At 40.7% G+C, this 22014-nt stretch overlaps 1 protein-coding gene across 5 annotated transcripts in view; it reads left to right on the forward strand.

Moving 5' to 3' along the window:
• ACE (angiotensin I converting enzyme) overlaps positions 1-22014 on the forward strand; it is a 52599-nt gene that overhangs the window by 13506 nt on the left and 17079 nt on the right. For 3 of the 5 annotated variants that reach the window (XM_018555199.1, XM_018555200.1, XM_018555201.1), the window contains exons 3-11: positions 604-697; positions 1724-1867; positions 13718-13909; positions 14572-14669; positions 14963-15135; positions 15943-16166; positions 16612-16756; positions 17993-18091; positions 18286-18408. In XM_018555199.1, coding sequence (XP_018410701.1) covers positions 604-697; positions 1724-1867; positions 13718-13909; positions 14572-14669; positions 14963-15135; positions 15943-16166; positions 16612-16756; positions 17993-18091; positions 18286-18408 — 1292 coding nt within the window. Of the gene's footprint in view, positions 1-603; positions 698-1723; positions 1868-13717; positions 13910-14571; positions 14670-14962; positions 15136-15942; positions 16167-16611; positions 16757-17992; positions 18092-18285; positions 18409-20063; positions 20119-22014 lie in introns of all 5 variants that reach the window. The other 2 variants (XM_018555197.1, XM_018555198.1) reach the window with 1 other exon arrangement.

Below are 22014 nucleotides of genomic sequence, written 5' to 3' on the forward strand. Positions count from 1 at the left end.
TTAAATTAATATGCAACAGAAATGACAACGCTAAACCGCTCTGCCTTATTTCTCTACCGAGCGGTTTTGATGGAGCGATATTAATCAGAGGCAGAAGAGACAGAAGTAATTCTTGTAAAAGTGGTGTGGAAACATTAAAAAAAATGCCGAACTTATTGCAGGCTTATATCAGAATTCATTTGGCAACACATTTTCAGTTTGGTGTGATTTGCTAGAAGGTGATTGGTGGGACCTAAATACATTTCAGGTGCATCAAAACAAAAGGTGTACAAAGTCTGACCGTTTATTTTCTTTGGAAAGCTGTCACATCCTGAGTAGAAAAGCCTGTCTTCTGCAAGCAGCTGCAGAGAAGGACTTTTGCTCTGTGTGGAAGCAGTGGTCTCTTTGCAGAGGTCTGACCATGGGTGATAGCTGGAGCTCTCCAATCAACAAGTATGAGATTTGCTGATTGTAGAGGTCCAACATGCTCCTTGTGCTAAAGTTATCCAGAGAGTCCACTGGTTCCACAAAGCAAGCCAAATGTCCTTCTCTATAGCATGCTGGCAGGAGAGGGGCCAGGATGTATTTTTTGGAATGTAACATCTAAATCCATTTTCCCCACAGTATAATATTATTCTCAGCGACATGGACAGAATCTATTCAACAGCCAAAGTGTGCCCTCCCGGCCAAACTACGGACTGCTGGTCTCTGGAACCAGGTATGCATTTTTTATGACTTCTAGTGACACTGAGGCGAGCAGAGTACAGGAACTTTGTGTATTTAAAGTGAAAGGCCGACTTTAAAGGAAACCTTCCAATGAGGTGAACATGGAAGCTGATGCTGCTGACCTCTCCTTCTGAACATGCTAATTATCTGGTTGTTATGAGTACTCTCTGGCTTCAGTACTTTGAGCCCTTATATGCATAATGAAGAAAGTGGGTCAGCAATAACAGCCTTCATATTTCTCTCATGGCAGGTTTATATTCAGGTTGTTAAATCAGTTAAGCTCCAGAGCCATAGTTTTGCATTTATCCTATAGGTCTATTCTGTAATTACATTATTATAAGATTTTTTTTTTTGGGGGGGTCAGGGGTGTAGACCTGAACAAGGAAAATGAGAGCACCACACTGACCCATTCTGGCCAGTATGGTGTGTGTGGGGTTTTTTTGTTGTTGTTTTAAGATGCAATGTAAAAAGCCATTGCATTTTGGGGGCTCTCAGATACCCCTTCATCAGTTCTTGTATGCTGGCTATAATGTACACTAATACTGGACAAGTAATTATGAGAAATTAAGATTATGTAGTTCCAGCATAGGATGCCTGTCAGCCTGTTAATTTAACTGGTCACATGGGTGGAATACGGACTTTGGGCCAGAGCTTCAGATTAGGGAGATTATGGAATCATAGAATTTTAACAAAATTATAGATTTAATCACTTGTCATTAAAAAAAAAAAAAAAAAAGAAATTGTACACTTGGTGCAATCTTCTCTTTGTCAATTAGGTTGATTTGAAAGCACTTTTCACTAAGACAAAATAAAACTATATATTCCATGATCCCTCTGTGCTCTCCGAATCAGGTGTGTGTGTGTGTTTTTAAATAAGGGCAGTTGTGGTTAAAAACATTATGAATCCATACAGGTTGGCTAGTAGAAGTCCTATGAAAGGGTACAGAGTGCTGAGTTTAACTTATAGGCTATAATAAGATGTTTGTTTTATAGTGATAAATGATTTTTCTTGTTTTAGAGCTTACTGAGATCATGGCAACTTCACGCAGCTACAAGAAGTTACTGTATGCCTGGGAAGGCTGGCATAACTCTGCTGGAAAACCACTACGGAGCAAATATGAACAATTTGTAAGGCTCAGTAACAAGGCTTACAGCTTGGATGGTAAGTGATAACTGGGTGCAGTGAGTTACTGAACCATCTGTAATGGATCGCGATGCTAGTGGCAAACCTTTTTTTAAACTGAATGTTTCTGGGAAACATTAAAAAAGCTCTTATGTAATTGTTAGTGTGCAATTTCCTTCCTTCCTTCCTTTTGTCAAAGGAGGAGCCTCCTCCAGCACCTGGTTCTAAATGAAGTCACCCATTCTCAGGCATTACCTGCAGCTCTGGAAGGTATACTGCACCTGAGAAAGCTGCAGGACTTGCCAGGGATGGAGTCATAGCAGTTGAAGCCCTGCTGGAAACCAGAGAAGATAAACAAATTGTGGTGGCTGCATTGGTTTTCTTGGGCTCTTTTTTTTTATTTTCACCTGGTGATCTGGTCAGTAACACACTTCCTGTCTTAGGGCGTCTTCACTCTGGAGGAGCGACAGAGCCACCTTTGGACAGCAGTATTTGTCAACCTGTGGTGGGCGGAGTTTTTTAGATGCACTAGCAGATTTAGATAGACTTGGGATAAAGATTTTACATAAATTAATAAAAGATAACCATTGTTGGCACCAGTTAAATGGTTTGTCTCGATCTGCTGGACAGCTTGGTCTGTTAAAGGAAGTTGAAAAATGTCAGACCTGCTGGCTGTATAACCAGGTGAAAATAAAGGGAAAAGGGCAAAAGAAAAAATGCAGCCACCACATTTAAGGATTGATGACCTGCAATATAATATATTTTTGCTTTTGTGTTTTAGATGAGCTTTAACAGTAAATACTCATACTACGGGCAGGGGTGTATCTACCGCAAGGCAAACTAGGCATGTGCCTAGGACGGCACTTTCCAAGGGGGGCGGCAGAAAATGCTGCCCCAAACCAATAAGGTGGACAGGTCTGGACTTGCCTTTGGGCATACTGGGCACTTGCCGAGGCTTGGCGGCACAATCAGGCAGTGGCGGCTACCTAATGAGGCAAACTAGGCAGCCGCAAGGCCCTAAGAGTGGCTGCCTATGTAAAAAGCTGCCCGGAGGAGGGGAGGGCCCAGTGAGTTGCGGTCCGGAAGGCTTTGTACAGGAGGTGGAGGAGAAGAAGTGAGTGGCTTAGGGCTGGCCATCGCATGTGATCTGATGGTGGGATGTCCCAGAAGCAGGCTGGGGACTGCAATGTATCCTGTTGGTACTGATGGCACTTCGAGCTGCAGGTAAGAGGAGCAGAACATCTATGCAGGGAAAGGGAGTCTGCACAGTTCTCCTGAGACCCTACGTGTCCTGCACAGGGTGGGTTGGGGCAAATTTAGATTGAGGGGGTGCCCGAGTTTAGTCTTGCCTAGGGCAGCACAAAACCAAAATACATAAAGATATACATGCTTAAAAAAAAATACACCACTGACTACGGGTTGTAGTGTTTCTGGTAACACAGTAGAAGCACACGGTACTTTATACAATGTTGAGGCTCTTTAAACAAGGCATTTACCTATAATTTGGTATGAGGGAACTGTGTTGTGCATCAAATATATATTGCACTGATATATGTAAACTTCTAGATATGACTGTGGTACCATATGTGCAAAAGGTTGGATAATTCAATATCGGAACTTATAAACGCACACAGGCACGCACTTCTTTTAGACCACTCCACATTCAGCAATGGCATGCGCTTATTGCTCTTTAGTGAGTTATACTTTACCCTGATCCTGCATATATTGCTTTTTTCTGTTCCATTTTATCTTCTCGTTTATGACTTAACACCATAACTGTGCTCTTGTATTCTGTCCACACCACATTCCATTCTGCATCTTGGCAATCATTTGTCAGGACTACGTGTTCATCATTTATCTGTGTGTACTTTGGTGCACTCCTTTTGCACTCCTCCCAATGTGATGATTAATATGTGGTGTTATCATTACTGAATGACTGCCTCATACAAATAACATCCATACATTCAAGAAACAGCTTGGAGATCCCTAGAATAGTAAACGAATACTTGGGGAAAGGAAGGTTTGGTAAAAGAAAAAAAGTTCTGAAGGAGGGTCCCCTATTTTTTAACTTTTAGACAAAATTGTAGTTTTTCCCCAGAAAAGGGGATCCCATCATTCCTTCAAACAGTCTAACGAGCATTTATAAAAATATATATTTATTAATTGTAGAAATACTAAAAATGGTTATACACAACATAACATTTCCTAGATATCACAAGTATCAAAAATATCAAAAAATATATCAAAAGAAATAAAAAAAACACACAAAATGCAAAAAATGCAAAAAATGCATTCAGCTAATAAATCTTTAGCAAATATATTATGGAACAAATAGTGTGGAGGCACACCGCGTAGAACGCCTACTGTTCTCAGATGACAGAAAAAGCTGGTATCAAAGATGTGTGTATATATATATATCTATTTTTTTGGTGTTAAATGTCTCCATATGGACGAAAAAAAGGAACCATATTCATGGAAGAAAGAGAGCTCTGTATTTCAAAAATATGACATACATATGTATGAAAAGCGGCATTTATCAGGAATTGGAGTTATAAGAAAAAAGAGATTCAACTCACGATGGAATGTGTCCTCATTTGAAGGATCGACTTGGAAAAGGGAAAGACCATGGGAGTGATTTACTAACCTAAACACACGCACGCACTAGGTGCGTGTGATTACTGATGTAGTTGTATCCAATCAAAGAAAATAGGAAATCCAGGAGATGTAGTTATATCTCGGCTCTGTGCGTTAGTTGTTTCTGAGACTTTGCCTTTACTGGATTGCTGTGTTCATTTTGTAGGATTTGTTTTCTTTTCGATGAAACCTATCCTTCTTTTGGGGATCAACTTTAGAAAGAAAAAGGAGACAATATATCTGCTGATGTATTTGCATCCAATCAAGGGTGGTGGGAAATCCAGGAGATGTGGTTATATCTCGGCTTTGTGCGTTGGTGATTATAGATCTTTGCCTTTACTGGATTCCTATATTTATGTGGGATTTATTTTCCTTCCAAAGTGATTAAAAAGAAATGATGGTAGGCACAGAAAACGTCTTCTATCCTGAGAAGGTTACAAAGTAGCTGAGTATCTTTATTCCTATAAATGCAAATACGGAAACTTGAAAGACGATTGCCGTCAAATGTAACGAAAACGTCAAAGTAATTATAGAGGTTTCAGGAGATGGCACTATCTCGGCTTCTCTGTTGGTTCTGGAGATAAGCATCACTGAAGAAATGCAGTCTCTTTTTTTCATTTTCTCTACATAGGAGGCTTCAAACGAAGAGGTTATAATACCTGGTTAGAATAATAGATGAGTGGATATCTCAGGCGAAAGACACAGTGCGGCCTCAGCTGAGGCAGCCACACAGAGAAAACCTTCACTGAACGCCTATGACGCGTTTCACCCCCTCCCACACCGGGGCTTCATCAGAAGGGTGTTGTTCAGTGAAGGTCTTTTGGTTTTCTCCTCTAAAAGGATTTCTTAAGTGATTTAATTGATAACATATGAAGCGTGTTTGGAGCGCATCATGTTTTTTATGTGTCCCCACAGGGCACGTTTCTTTCAACCGGAAAGGAATTTAATATTACAAAAAGTGCTGGAAAGTTATATATATGTCCAGAGTGAATTAAATTACATTTTTATACATAAATGTTTTTTGGGCTATTCATTTTCAACAAGACAGGTTGAGTTATCACAGACGTATGTTGTCCAGAAAATGCAAATAAAATTCATATATAGCGATGAATCTATATTTGCTACATACTTTCCTCATTGTGTTCTTTTTGGATGGCACGGAAAACTTTATAATGAAGCAGGGAAAATGATGATAGAATATATATGTACATTATGAATGCGTATGAATAAATAATTAGACATATATAAATTTCGATTACTATTACATGTACTTCATTTCTCTATACTGAAAAAAGGGGTGAGATTTTCAACTCCAGAAATAAAAGTGTGTTAGTTTTTTAGGGAATTTTTCCCTCAATGTTTCTGGACCTTCAAGGTTTTCCGTGACATTCCGAACGACACAAGAAAGAGACATAAAGCACATAGCAGAAAAGAAGAGAGAAGGGCGCCCACCCTAGTGTAGATGGTTTTTAATAATGTGAGCTAAAGTACAAGGTAAAAACATACTCACAATGAGAATCAGTAAAATCATATGAAATGAGCCAGAATGATATCTGAATATCAGCTGCACAGATGCCTGTGTATCAACACAGGACTCCTTTTGATGATGCGTTTCCGGGGCCACGCCCCCTTCATCAGAACATGTTGATGATGTTCTGACGAAGGGGGCGTGGCCCCCGGAAACGCGTCATCAAAAGGAGTCCTGTGTTGATACACAGGCATCTGTGCAGCTGATATTCAGATATCATTCTGTCTCATTTCATATGATTTTACTGATTCTCATTGTGAGTATGTTTTTACCTTGTACTTTAGCTCACATTTTTAAAAACCATCTACACTAGGGTGGGCGCCCTTCTCTCTTCTTTTCTCCCATAGTGTTGCAGCTTCCCAGGCTGAAGTGGGGCAGAACTCCTAGTTATCCTCGCTTGCACTTTATTTTCATCTGTTGGTCATCATTGGCGCTTTGAATTTTTTTTTTTTTCTTACATATAGCACATAGCAGTTTATGCCTTTTTTATAATTTCATTTTGAAGAGCAAACATTTCTCTAAATATACACATGCATCCCATACAGATACATGTCCGTGATTCCTTTATAAAGAGAAAGCGATTTCAATTTGGGAAAGGACTCCAAACATGAAGGCCAAAAGGGAAAGAAAAAGGGGGGGTCTAGGTCATAAAAAGCAACTAGAATTGATGGCTTCATTAATTCCTGGTTTTTCATAGGACCTGGTGGAATGGATCCATTTACATTCTCTTTGGAGGAGGAGTTTGTCCCAATCTCCCCCTCTACTGGGTACATGAATTCTGTCCACGACAAAGAAGCTAAGTCCTTTAGTTTTCCCTCCATGTGCATGTACCATGTGTCTGGCAATAGGGGACCTAAGATCATGTGCCCCAATGTCAGAGACGTGGTCAGAAATTCTGTTTTTGAGCATTCTTTTGGTCTTCCCTATGTAGAACATGTCACATGTGCACGTTAGCAAGTATATGACTCCCTTGGTTTCACAGTTGGCATAATGTTTACATTTGATACTTTGCCCACTGTGGGTGGTGATCTCTGATCCTGTTCGAATGAAAGCACAGAATTTGCACTTTTGGCATTTATAGGTGCCTGGATATTTGCAACATGACAATTTTTTATTTGTATTGTATTCACTTGAAATTAGTTTATCCTTCAAGGATGGACACTTTTTATAAATTATTGTCGGTTTTTGCTGTAAAAATTTTGAAATTATGGAATGTTTTAATAAGCAGTGCCAATGTTTAGTTAATATATCACTGACTGCTTGATGGTGATTATTATATGTAAAGATTAATCTCAGATGATCATTCTGTTTTTTGTTTTTTTTCTTTTTGAAACCAATTTGGTCTGTAGTTGGCTTTGGTCTTATTGTATGCTTTCTGTAAAATTTTGTCAGAGTATCCTCTTGGTTGTAGTCTGTGTCTCAGATTTTTGGCTTCAGATTCAAAATCCTTGTCTAGGCTGCAATTTCGCCTTACCCTCAGGTATTGTCCATATGGGATACTATTTTTAAGGCTTTGGGGGTGGGCACTGCTGGCCTCTAATAAGGAGTTTCCAGCAGTGCTCTTTCTATATAATTTTGTATGTAGAATATTTCTGTCACTTTTACAGATACAAATATCCAGGAAAGGTAGCTCGGTTTCATTCGCATTCATGGTAAATTTAAGATTGAGATCGTTGAAGTTAAGAACCTCAACAAAATCTTCCAAGAGATCCTTGCCACCTGTCCAGAGAATCAAGATATCGTCTATGTACCTGTGCCAGGAGAGCACATGGCACAGGTACATAGATCGTCTCTGGACCAGATATCCTCTTCCCATACCCCCAGGTACAGGTTGGCATATGAGGGAGCACACCGTGTTCCCACAGCCGTGCCCTGTACCTGGAGGTAGAGATTGTTATCAAAAGAAGAAGTATTGTGGGTTAAAATAAATTGTAAGAGTTGAATCAAAAAGGTATTGTGATTTGTATTCAGATGTCCCTAGGGAGGCTAAAACTTTTTTTATAACGTCTATCCCTTTTTGATGGGGTATGTAAGAGTATAAGGCTTCAACATCGAGGCTTACTAGGAGAGTTCCATTTGGGACTTCCAGATCTTTAATTTGAGATATTAGATGGGGGGTATCTTTAACATATATGACGTGAGAGCTTCTACGTGTGGACGCAGAAAATGGTCCACATATGTACTGGCATTTTCGGTCAAAGCCCCACAGCTGGATATTATTGGGCGACCTGGGGGATTTAATGCATTTTTATGGACTTTGGGTAGGGCATATATTACTGGGATTCTTGGATGTAGAATTATTAGAAAGTTACTCGTGTTCTTATCGATAATGTTGTTCTCTAGTGCTTCATCAATAATATTAAACAGTGATTTGTTGGTGATTTTGTAGGGTACTGCCCTTGGTGGGTCGGTACCATTGTCGGTTATTTAAGATTTTCATTACCATATCTGTATAGTAAATGTTGGTCATAATAACTACATTTCCCCCCTTATCGGCTGGTTTTAAAATAATTTCTTTGTTTTGTTGTAAGGTTTTTAAAGCATCTTTGTTCATATGTTAGATTATCCTTCTTTATTTTATGTGATAGATTTTTTTCAATGTCCTCAGTAACTCTTCTTAGGAAGTTCCAGATATTTATGTTTTGTGATAGAGGGGGAAACGTAGTTGATTTGGGTTTAAAGTGAGGGGCTTTGGGGGGTCTCTGTTCATAAGTGTCCTCTTCTTCCTCGGAAATGTGTCCTTCTGCACATAAATCCTGAAGGTCTCTTAGAGCCTGGTAGTCTCTACTTGAGAAGTCCTTCCAATCTTTTATAATTCCTCCTAGTGGTTTATTACTTTTATCATGGATTTGTTTTAGTAGTAATTTTTGGGCAAAAAGGTTAACATCTTTAATAATATCGAACTTATCTGGAGATGTTTCAGAAAGTTAGGCCTTTAGATATTAAGTTTAATTGATCTCTAGAGAAAACAAAAGGAGTCAAATTAATAATTTGTAGGCTATTCAATGGTGACGTTTAGTCATGTACTGATCCCACATGGTTTTTTTGGGAAGTGTGTTTGGGATGTTTTCTAAGTGCGGGAGTCCTTCTTTCCCATTTATATCTATGCTGGGACCTATTCTGTTGAAAAAAGTTTGAGTTGTGGGGGGGTTGTCTAAGAAATCTTTATCAAAACCTGTAGCTCCTCCTTCATTAAGTATATCGGAGGGTAGGACGGTCATCTGTCTTTGATCAGTTTGACTATTGGTATATCTTCGATTGGGTGCATAATTCGGGTTTCTGTGATTTTGACCTTTTTGTATCTCTGCGTTTGAGAACGAGTGTTGTATCCTTTTTGGGAGACAGTGTGTCACGAACCGCGGCGCCGTCTCGTTGCTAGGAGACGGGCCGGCAGACTTGCATATTCGGCTCCTCCCTCTAGACGTCTCCCTCGGACTCGTCACACATAGGAGTGAGGGCGTAGCAGCCTGGCCCTTCGGAAGCATCCTGTTGCTAGGAGACGTTCGGGAGGGCCTCTGCTGACTGCTCCGCCCCAACACACCTGCCTACTCATAAAAGCCTGGAAGTTACACTTGCTCAATGTTCTAGCGAGGTAGAACGTTGAGCAATTTCTTAGGGCTCATACCTCTGCTCCAGCACGTGAACCTTTCACTCCAGCAGCATTAATCCGGACTTCTTCCAGCACAGCAGTGATCCTTCGCCCTGTACTCCTGGAGGGCTCTGAATACCCCAACAAACCGCAAGTACCATCCTGAACCCTGTAATTGTTTACATTGCCTGCAACTCAGTGGGGTTTAAAGAGACACTGCTCTACAAAGGGGGCTTGTTCAGGAGTACTCCTAATTACGGTTTGATAAGCCTGCAATAGTGTTATGCATTAGTGGAGTGAACTACTGTATACCAAAACAAATACGGGACTACTTTTCTTTCCTCTGCCAAGTTGCTGTAGTTGCTATAGTTTTTTGCATTCATGGAGTGAACTACTTTATTTTGAACTACAAATCCCCACAGGCCCCAACTAACCACAATATTGCACAGAGGGAAGGTTCACTTATTGTTATCTCTGCAATTACAGCCTGTGGTGGCATATGATGTGTTAAGGGTTCCAACCTCACTCAGCCACACTAAAGAGTGTAAGTGTGAACCCCCCCACCTGAGCCATCCACAAAGCCTCTCCGCAGCTGAGATCCTCAGCCAAACTCGCTCAATCATTACACAGTGTTGGAGTCCTCTGCAGAGGAAGGGCACGATTCTGTCCCCGCAGACAAGGGCTCACCTCTATCTCTTTGTGTTGTTTTATGTCGGGAGAAATGGGGGTTTTTATTTTCCCATTTTCTATTTTTATTAAGATGTTCCCATTTGTAGGCCCTATCATGGAGAAAAGCGTCTTTATCCCTTTCAAATTTATGTTCTTTTGTTTCTACTAGTTCTCTATTATAGGTTTCTATTTGTTGTTCTAGAGTTTTCATGGATGTATCAAAATCAGTCGATTGTTTTATAGCTTTCTAGGTCTAATACTAAATCTTGGATCTGGGTGTTAACTTGTTTTAATTCTACTTCATAGTATTCCACCAGCATTGTCAGCATGTTTCTGCTGCTGCAAACATTGAAATTGTACTCCCATTTTCTCAATTCATCCGAAATATCCTTTATATTAGGAATGACCTGTAATCTTAGGCCTTGTGGGCATAGGTCCTGTTCTATATATTTTTCTAAATATAGTTTGTTCCAGAACAGGCGAGATTTATTTTCATAGGTCTTTCTCAATTTAAAGAAAATGTCCCTATAACTCCGTTCTTTTCTCTTTTTCTCTTTTCCAAGTCGATCCTTCAAATGAGGACACATTCCATTGTGAGTTAAATCTCTTTTTTTCTTATAACTCTAATTCCTGATAAATGCCGCTTTTCATACATATGCATGCCATATTTTTGAAATAAAGAGCTCTCTTCTTTTTTCCATGAATATGGTTCCTTTTTTTCGTCCATATGGAGACATTTAACACCAAAAAAATAGATATATATATATACACACATCTTTGATACCAGCTTTTTCTGTCATCTGAGAACAGTAGGCGTTCTACGCGGTGTGCCTCCACACTATTTGTTCCATAATATATTTGCTAAAGATTTATTAGCTGAATGCATTTTTTGCATTTTTTGCATTTTGTGTGTTTTTTTTATTTCTTTTGATATATTTTTTGATATTTTTGATACTTGTGATATCTAGGAAATGTTATGTTGTGTATAACCATTTTTAGTATTTCTACAATTAATAAATATATATTTTTATAAATGCTCGTTAGACTGTTTGAAGGAATGATGGGATCCCCTTTTCTGGGGAAAAACTACAATTTAGATCCGTAGAATAAATTAAGAAAAAGCAGGAAGCGACATGCAATGCAGGTCTTGGGGATACAGATTCCTCTGCAGCAGGCAATACATTAGTGACCTCACCAAATTTCACTCAGTTTTGCGAGACTAGCAGTCAGAGGCAGTACCTTTTGGTAATCCTACTCTACATCTTTGGGGCTAGGCACTTCTATTTTTGAGCCAACAGGTAGAGCTGTAGACGGTCGTGTAACAATAGCCACAGCAGCGCACACTATGGGGCCTGGGGGAATAAGGGAGCCCCATTAGGGGGGCTGATTAGGAAAACTAAACTGTGAGGTTAACTGTATAGAAGGGCTGAAGTCAAACCTGAGGATCATCTAGTCACAGCTTTAATTTGCTCCAGTTTTGATAAATTCCCCTCATTGTAGTTTCTCTTTTAGGGATAGCTGCATCTATCCTGCAGCACCACTATTTAATTTTTTTTGCATATACTGTATTTTATTTTTAATAATATTTATTTTTAAAGGAGAACTATGAGATGAGTGATTTCCACTCACCTCATAGTTCTAGCCGACCTGTGACAATGAGACTGTCACAGGTCGGCTCAGTAGATCGGGAGATGATCGAACACATACCAGGTTCGCTCACCTCTCGATCCTGTCACGGCTCTCTGCCGTGACAGGGGAGGGACTGGATTCCCCTCTCCCCGCTCCGATCTGCCAGCGCTGACTGGCGGAACGGACGGGGGAGGGGGCGGGTACAGCTGGCTCTGCCTCTAGATAGGCAGAGCCAGCTGTCACTCACACAGCTGGGCGGATCCCGTCATCTACGTCGGGATCCGCTCCGGCTGCGGCGTCTCAGTATACCGGGAGCTGTAGGTCGCGGTATACTGAGCTTAGGGTAACGGGAGGACGCTAGTTTGTGTCCTCCCGTTACCCTAAGGAGAACTATGGGGAAAAACACTGACCCCATAGTTCTCCTTTTTAATTCTTTAAAATAAAGTTTTCATAACACAAGAAAAAAAAAAACATAGGTAGAGAACAAACACATCACTGCTTAAGCATATTCACCGAATATCAGACTATAGTTGGGCTTTTCCAGCCCAAGAGCAAGAAAACCCTGAGCGTTGTAGGGGTACACAAAAGGTCTGAAAGCAACATAAAATGGAAACCACTGTGGCAGCGTCGCGTCTCAGATGGCGCAAGAGACGCGATGATCACATGAACCTAATTGCAGTCGGTGTAAGCTTGGGAACGCAGGCTAATTCCACATGTGGGCGCTGTGCAATTACTAACCTCTGTGAGGCAAGAAGGGAAGTCAGTACAAGGGTAAGCGGGAATACAGGGTTGAAGAGATGAGAAATGTGAGTGAAGAGATGAGAAATGTGAGTGAAGCTCACACCCAACTATGAGATTACAATACTCTAGACTGCAGACGTATAGACAAGAAAACCTACCCACAGACATGTGGATGACATGTACTGAAATGCAGACCACAAACGCGTAGGGGAAAGGAAGGACAGAAGCAGAAACATATGGAAAAGCAGATTGTAGGATCCAGCGAGGGTAGCTCCTGCTTAGTGGTAAGAAGCAATTCAAGTAACCATCAGGGTACTATATTCCGGGGACATGAGAAATCCCAGCCAGTAGAACCAAGTTTTCCTGAATTTGGTAGCGGTATGATGGAGTGGCGGTCAGCTCCTCCATCACACAGATCTCATCCACTTTTTTGAGCCACATTTTCACCAAGGGTGGGTCTGGACTTTTCCAGCACATCGGTATACAAGTCCTAGCCGCATTAATTAGATGGATTAGAAGGGAATTGCGGTACCGAGACTTGGAGAGTGGGGTCAGGTGGAGCAGGACTGCCGCTGGGTCATCAATTAAGGAAATCCCAGTGAGTTGGTTGATTTCTCGGAGGACAGTATCCCAAAACTCTCCGAGGCGTGGGCAAGACCAAAAGATGTGCATAATAGAGCCAACCTGTTGCTCACATCGCCAGCAAGTTGGTGGGGATTGAGGGAACATCTTGAGGAGCGTGGCTGGCACAAAGTACCATCTGGCAAGTATTTATATACTGTATTTTAACTGTTTTTCAGGATTGGCACCTTTTGGACATTTTGCTGCAAAATAAGTTGCTATTACAAGTGGCAGAATAAAGATTAAACATAAGATATCAGGATAACACAAGTATAAGATAGCACAGCTATCCTTTTTATAACACTAACCCTAAATTATATGAATTTCCGGTTGACTGTTTCCCTCTAGTGGAGCTGATGTGTAATGTCCTGCTCTTGTAGTAATACAGTTATTCGATAATTTTGGTCTGTAACCCTTGAAACATTGTGAGGAAAGATGTATGTTGGGATGAAGTAATGTTGGTTCTTTTTCTCGACAGGATTCACAGACACCGGAGCATACTGGCGCTCTTGGTACACCTCATCCACTTTTGAGAATGACCTGGAGGAGCTTTATCATCAACTGGAGCCCCTGTATCTCAATCTCCATGCCTTTGTCCGCAGAAAACTCTATGAAAGATATGGAGAAAAATACATAAACCTCCAAGGCCCAATTCCTGCACACCTATTAGGTGAGTTTGCAGATACAAATGAGAACACAGTGATGCAAGTGGACCCTCGGGGCTTCTAGGTTTTTTTTTTTGTATTTTTTAACCTAGTGCTAAATATATTGCTGTGATGGTACGTGTATTGATATGATGTGACGTATAGCAACCAGATTATGGCTCATTGCTGTTCATTGTAGTCAGACAAATATAGGATTACTTTTTTGGGAGCTACTTACTCCACTTTACCATGTGTGTTATGAATGGCTCTCCACTAGAAATAATTTATTTGTTCTGCACCTGGGAAGTACAAAGTAGAGGTGTATACAGACAGTAGATTGGGGACAGCCATCCTCTCCAATTCTTCTGCACATAGTGACTTTCTTTTTTATGGCCCCTGGGTGGCCAGTGATGATGCAACTCCTGCACATGCGAGATAAAAGTAATGCACATAAAAATAATTTGCAAACAAACAGGTTAAGACGTTATTTAGGCTGAACAGCCATATGAAGTCTCTTAACTGAGAAGTGAGGGGAAATCTCACCCACAAAGTCCTGGACAGCACCATGGAAAAACACAAATAAGAAACGGTACCAAAACAGTGTATAAGCCAATAATAAAATACTGTTTTCTGCTGACTTTCCATAGATTGTTTTTTCTTGTGTTGACTGACTGATGTCAATCTACAGGTAACATGTGGTCGCAAACGTGGAATAATATCTATGATATGATGATTCCCTTCCCTGACAAGACTAATGTGGATGTAACCAGCACTATGAGGGAAAAGGTAAACTAGCAAAGTTGAACTCCAAGCAGGCTTGGTTAAAATACATGTGTGTAATCTCAATTACATGTCGAAAAGGTTTGTAATTCTGTTAAGCCAGTTTGGTTATCCACACACTAAAAGGTTCTACTGAAAGTAGAGCACTGGCTATCATGGCTGTTTTGGGTGGTGGAGATCCCAGCAAAAGCTAGGCAGGGAATGAAACACCGCTTTCACTCTACCTATAACCTAACGTTTTGGATAAGGTTGCACTTTAAATAAATAGGGATTTGGGTGGTTTTTTTCGCACTCTGTAGGGTTGGAACGCCACCTACATGTTTCAGGTCTCAGAAGAATTCTTCACCTCTCTGGGTCTGCTAGAGATGCCACCAGAATTCTGGCAGAAGTCTATGCTGGAGAAGCCTGCAGATGGTCGGGAGGTGGTGTGTCATGCCTCTGCATGGGACTTCTACAACAGAAAAGACTTCAGGTGAGTCATACACTACAAGAGTGATTTTATGTCCCAAGTGCTGCACTATATTCTCATTTTCTTAAAATTGTATTCTATTACCAAAGCTAGTATCGGGAATCCAGTTGGCTGCAATGACAACAGTTTTCTTTTCAAACACTTTTTTTTTTGTGTCCACAAAAGCATTGCTTGCATCTAAACTGATTACATACTTTCACCAGGCAGCAAAAAAGACTTTGTGCCCCCTCATTCATGTGTGTGTGTGTGTGTGTGTGTGTGTGTGTGTGTGTTACTATTTGTATTATTGTTATGTAGCAATTTTTCCCCAACATGGCTGGCTTTAAACTAAAAATGTACACTCAAATGAAAACCAGTTTGCCCTATACCACTCTATGTGCACTTTGCTGTAAACTGGCATAATGTAGTTAAAATTATAGGCCACAGGCGTAATAATTGTTTTACTGGCATACAGTACTAAGTGTCAGATTAGTGGTTCTCCTGTTGCAAGGAACATAAGTATGTTAATTGGTTATATAGAATGATTTTGACAGCATCTGCTTTGAATACATATTTTCTTAATTAGACTAGAGTTAAGTCTTCTGGAAAATGAAATGAGCTCCAGTTTTTTTGTTTGTTTTTTTTAACTTCACTGATCTACAACAACAAAATTACATTGCTCTCCATGTACCAGTTTTACTAATGAGGCCTTGAGTGTAGCTAGAATCCAGGGACAAATACACATCCTCAAGGTTTACAGCAGAGAAAAATGAAAATACCATGCTTGTATTAATGTAAATCACTACAAGAAATTGTTTCTTTTGTCCAAAGGATCAAGCAGTGTACTACGGTTACCATGGAGCAATTGTTCACTGTCCACCATGAGATGGGACATGTGGAGTATTACCTGCAGTATAAAGACCAGCCAGTCACATTCCGCAGAGGTGCTAATCCAGGTTTCCATGAAGCTATAGGGGATGTGCTGTCTCTATCTGTATCCACTCCAGGACATCTGAAAACTATTGGCTTGCTCAGTGACGTCACAGAAGATCCAGGTTAGTAGTTTTATCATAACCTCATAATGAATTGGGATTTCCAAACTCCGGGAGTAAGTAGAAAACCCTGTCTTCTGAGAAAATGGTATGAACTAGGCTGTAACTACAGGGTCTGCAGAGTGGGTCCACTGTTTCTGGGCCAGTGGGGTGTGTCTACGTCTATTTATTCATGATGTGCTCGCATTGTATGCTTTATAGAAGGAAAACAGAATTGCTGCATGTCCTTTTCAGTTATTCTCAATATGATTTGTTCATGTCTCTGAAATAAAAGAAATCTGACACAGTTGTGTCAAAAAAATCTTTGTTTATGTTCCTGCGTGCCCTGATATGACACAAAAGCCCCCAAAGATGCTTTACAAGTACAGACAGTCCACAAGTTTATCAGAAATTGTTTGTATTGACCTTATACATTTAAAACAAACCCTTTTATGTGTTTCTTTCTTAGAGAGCGATATTAATTACCTCCTTAAGATGGCTTTGGAGAAAATTGCCTTCTTGCCTTTTGGCTACTTGATTGACCAGTGGAGGTGGAATGTTTTCAATGGACGGACTCCTGCCAGTCGATACAACTACGACTGGTGGAATCTCAGGTAGAGTTTGGATGGTAACAGAAGTGGGCTAATTAAATGTGGCTTGTCAGCAGTTTGTTACACATAACTGATATACAGTATAGCACTTTCTATTACGTATAGAAGGCAGCATAATTACCCCCAAAGCACTACCTTTTTAGTTACATAGTCAGGTTGGAAAAACATACACAAGTGCAAGTTTAACCTATAGAGAAAAACAAAAGACTAGAAAAACCTCCATAAACAGAACTCTGCACCCACAGTTAAGTGAACATGTGCTGTGCGCATGTAGGGCAAACCGGTTAACTTTAATACTGCCCTTCCTAGTAGCTCATACTAAACTTTATTTTACTTCCCCTCCCCCCACTTTTTTCTGCCTATAAGATTGGCAGAAGAAAGTCCTGCAGTGGTCTTCTCTACCTTGCTGATTTTTGGCACCCATCTGGCAAAAGAGCTGCACAAAGCCTGTTGGTCCTTGGGCTCACTTGGCTTCTTTATGAGCCTGAGACCACTGCAGGGAGATGCAGGATGGAGAGCAGCAGGAGAATGGTAAAATCCTATTCGCTGAACTCCTCTGTGCTGAATAAATGAGCTCTGAGGCCTTTGGGAGTTCATAGGTTAAGTGCCCCAATGGCAGCAGCCAGGTACATTGCAAATCAGGAACTTTGTATCCCCAATCTGTACTTGCTGGAGGCAGAGGAGACATCAGGGGTCTAATATCTACCACTTGCTTCCATAAAGAGTAACTGTGACTGCAATCCACCCAGAGTAGAGAATAGGCCATGCCCAGAGACGCTCTCAGGCCTATTTACAACACTGCACATCTGTAGGTCAACAATGAAGGTGGTTTCCAGCAGATCCCAGTGCAGTGAAAAGGTTTCTAGTCTTCCACTGCATATAAAAGAAAATGCTCACTGACCACAGCATACCTACATCAGGATTAGTGTAGTACCTTTTATAAATGCATGTAGTTTTACTTACCCTTCCCATTAAAGTGCATCTGAGTTGCAGCTATGTCAATGGGACCTCAGAGAAGCAAATTACATTTAAAAGGGGTATCTGAAACAGACTCTGTTATCTCTACAATATGTGAGATACCCTTGGACTCTGATATACTTCATCTACTTTAAATACATTTTGTTTGGTTAAGTGATTTTTCTCTTGCAACACTTTAAAATGACTGGTACAATATTATTGTATTATTAACCCTTAATGTAGTGAATATGTATCCTATAATGTAGTCAATATGTATTTTAGGACTAAGTATCAAGGAATATGCCCTCCTTTGCCAAGAAATGATGTTGAATTTGATCCTGGTGCAAAATTCCACATTCCAGGCAACACCCCATACATCAGGTAAGAACATGTTTTGGTGGTGGCTCACATCCTGCATGAAATAACCTGTACTGCCACCATCTCTCTGATATGCAGATGTTTCTACTCTAAGCAATCAGTATGTTTTACATTAAAGCAAAATATTCTTAATATATTGAAAAACACAATTTGTGTTTTCCATAATAGCAATAAACACAATGTGTTCTGTCTTTTAGATACTTTGTGAGCTTTGTACTGCAGTTCCAGTTCCACAAGACACTATGCGCAGCAGCCAAACACACAGGCCCCCTACATAGATGTGACATTTACCGATCCAAAGAAGCTGGCACAATCCTGGGGTGAGTATAGGCTGTTTTTAATGAGAATAATCATGCCTCTTAATAATTTAGCTGGGGACTATGCATATTTTTAAGGTGCATTTTTGAAAGCTGGGCAGACCTGGGTGTAAATATATTGGCTAATCTATGGGAAACATTTTACTTTTTTTTTTTAATTAAAGATATACTGTAGTCAAACCTGACAATTTGGCATAGACATGAAGCATAGAATACGTTCATATTGCCTCCAATTTTAACCTGGTATGGTATGTCAGTCCTGCTTTAAAAATCCCTCTGGCAACCAATAACCCCATGTTCCTAAGCATGCAGATACTCAGACCAGAGAATATGCAACTTTCACCATCAAAAAACAGCAAGAAATTTAATATGAGGCATTCCAACTATTCACCGGCCTGATGACAGAAATAATTCACACTTCTGATGAATCTCAACTGCAAGCTTTATAAAATGGAGAAGGTTGCACAAAATGGCAAGAATCTCCAGTCCTACACGGGGGGAACTCTTACGCCTGGTTCACACCTGCAAATTTCAAGCGGGCGCAGAGATTCGATTGTTTTTGGGCACAATCGGTGTGCATTTGCGGAAACTCGCAGAAACGCGAAACACATTCATTTCTAATGGCACACCAAACGCGGCCAGCAAGTCATGCGGTTTTGCACTGCGTTTCTGCTCGTACAAACGCGGCAGACGTGCCTAGATCTGTCTTAGGGTGACAGTGCTCCACACCTATAGAGATATGACAGGTTACTGAGCATAGAAAGTGTTACTGGAAGGATCACCAAAAAAAAAAAACTTATGCAGCCACCACATTTAGGAACTGATCATCTGCAATATAGTCATTTTGTGTCTTTGGGTTTAAATGCACTTTCAACTAAATTGATTGGAATGTATGACTTTGGCATAGTGGTTTTGTTTGTTAGGTTTTTCCCTGAATATTCTGCTAGCTGACTGGAGCAGTTTTATAGTAAATGTTTCTAAATCTAGGTGGTTGAAGATCTGTTCACAAAAGCTTGCATAAAACAACACAAACCCAGAACTGGAATGTATACTTGAGACTAACCACGTAGTTGGTTACCTATTTCCATGCCTATTTCCATGCCTATGCACAAACAAATAAAATTAGTGTACAGTACAAGATAATACATAAACACGCTCATGTTAAATGTTTTTAAAATGTTTGACTTTTATTGGTTTGAATCTCTTTCCTTCTCTCTCTTTGAGTCTTTCCCTCTCTCTCTCTTTGCCTCTCTCTCCCTCTTTGCCTCTCTCTCTTTGCCTCTCTCTCTGCCTCTTTCTTTCTCTCTCTCTGTGCCTCCTTTCTTTCTCTCTCTCTCTCTCTTTGCCCCTCTCTCTCTCTTTGCCCCTCTCTCTCTCTCTTTGCCTCTCTCTCTCTCTCTCTTTGCCTCTCTCTCTCTCTTTGCCTCTCTCTCTCTCTCTTTGCCTCTTTCTTTTTTTCTCTCTCTTTGTCTCTCTCTCTCTTTGTCTCTCTCTCTTTGTCTCTCTCTCTCTTTGTCTCTCTCTCTCTTTGTCTCTCTCTCTCTCTCTCTTTGTCTCTCTCTCTCTCTTTGTCTCTCTCTCTCTCTTTGTCTCTCTCTCTCTCTTTGTCTCTCTCTCTCTCTACCACAAGACACTATGCGCAGCAGCCAAACACACAGGCCCCCTACATAGATGTGACATTTACCGATCCAAAGAAGCTGGCACAATCCTGGGGTGAGTATAGGCTGTTTTTAATGAGAATAATCATGCCTCTTAATAATTTAGCTGGGGACTATGCATATTTTTAAGGTGCATTTTTGAAAGCTGGGCAGACCTGGGTGTAAATATATTGGCTAATCTATGGGAAACATTTTACTTTTTTTTTTTAATTAAAGATATACTGTAGTCAAACCTGACAATTTGGCATAGACATGAAGCATAGAATACGTTCATATTGCCTCCAATTTTAACCTGGTATGGTATGTCAGTCCTGCTTTAAAAATCCCTCTGGCAACCAATAACCCCATGTTCCTAAGCATGCAGATACTCAGACCAGAGAATATGCAACTTTCACCATCAAAAAACAGCAAGAAATTTAATATGAGGCATTCCAACTATTCACCGGCCTGATGACAGAAATAATTCACACTTCTGATGAATCTCAACTGCAAGCTTTATAAAATGGAGAAGGTTGCACAAAATGGCAAGAATCTCCAGTCCTACACGGGGGGAACTCTTACGCCTGGTTCACACCTGCAAATTTCAAGCGGGCGCAGAGATTCGATTGTTTTTGGGCACAATCGGTGTGCATTTGCGGAAACTCGCAGAAACGCGAAACACATTCATTTCTAATGGCACACCAAACGCGGCCAGCAAGTCATGCGGTTTTGCACTGCGTTTCTGCTCGTACAAACGCGGCAGACGTGCCTAGATCTGTCTTAGGGTGACAGTGCTCCACACCTATAGAGATATGACAGGTTACTGAGCATAGAAAGTGTTACTGGAAGGATCACCAAAAAAAAAAAACTTATGCAGCCACCACATTTAGGAACTGATCATCTGCAATATAGTCATTTTGTGTCTTTGGGTTTAAATGCACTTTCAACTAAATTGATTGGAATGTATGACTTTGGCATAGTGGTTTTGTTTGTTAGGTTTTTCCCTGAATATTCTGCTAGCTGACTGGAGCAGTTTTATAGTAAATGTTTCTAAATCTAGGTGGTTGAAGATCTGTTCACAAAAGCTTGCATAAAACAACACAAACCCAGAACTGGAATGTATACTTGAGACTAACCACGTAGTTGGTTACCTATTTCCATGCCTATTTCCATGCCTATGCACAAACAAATAAAATTAGTGTACAGTAAAAGATAATACATAAACACGCTCATGTTAAATGTTTTTAAAATGTTTGACTTTTATTGGTTTGAATCTCTTTCCTTCTCTCTCTTTGAGTCTTTCCCTCTCTCTCTCTTTGCCTCTCTCTCCCTCTTTGCCTCTCTCTCTTTGCCTCTCTCTCTGCCTCTTTCTTTCTCTCTCTCTGTGCCTCCTTTCTTTCTCTCTCTCTCTCTCTTTGCCCCTCTCTCTCTCTTTGCCCCTCTCTCTCTCTCTTTGCCTCTCTCTCTCTCTCTCTTTGCCTCTCTCTCTCTCTTTGCCTCTCTCTCTCTCTCTTTGCCTCTTTCTTTTTTTCTCTCTCTTTGTCTCTCTCTCTCTTTGTCTCTCTCTCTTTGTCTCTCTCTCTCTTTGTCTCTCTCTCTCTCTCTCTTTGTCTCTCTCTCTCTCTTTGTCTCTCTCTCTCTCTTTGTCTCTCTCTCTCTCTCTCTTTGTCTCTCTCTCTTTGTCTCTCTCTTTGTCTCTCTCTTTGTCTCTCTCTCTCTCTTTGTGTCTCTCTCTCTCTCTTTGTGTCTCTCTCTCTGTGTCTCTCTCTCTCTTTGTCTCTCTCTCTCTTTTTGTCTCTCTCTCTCTCTCTTTGTCTCTCTTTGTCTCTCTCTGTCTCCCTTTGCCTCTCTCCCTTTGCGTCTCTCTCTCTCTTTGCCTCTCTCTTTGCCCCTCTCCCTTTGCCTCTCTCTTTGCCCCTCTCCCTTTGCCTCTCTCTCTCTCTCTGCCTCTCTTTGCCCCCCCTCTCTCTCT

The sequence above is a fragment of the Nanorana parkeri genome, unplaced genomic scaffold (assembly GCF_000935625.1).
Source record: "Nanorana parkeri isolate BGI_ZX_2015 unplaced genomic scaffold, ASM93562v1 scaffold187, whole genome shotgun sequence".
NCBI classification, from domain to species: domain Eukaryota; kingdom Metazoa; phylum Chordata; class Amphibia; order Anura; family Dicroglossidae; genus Nanorana; species Nanorana parkeri.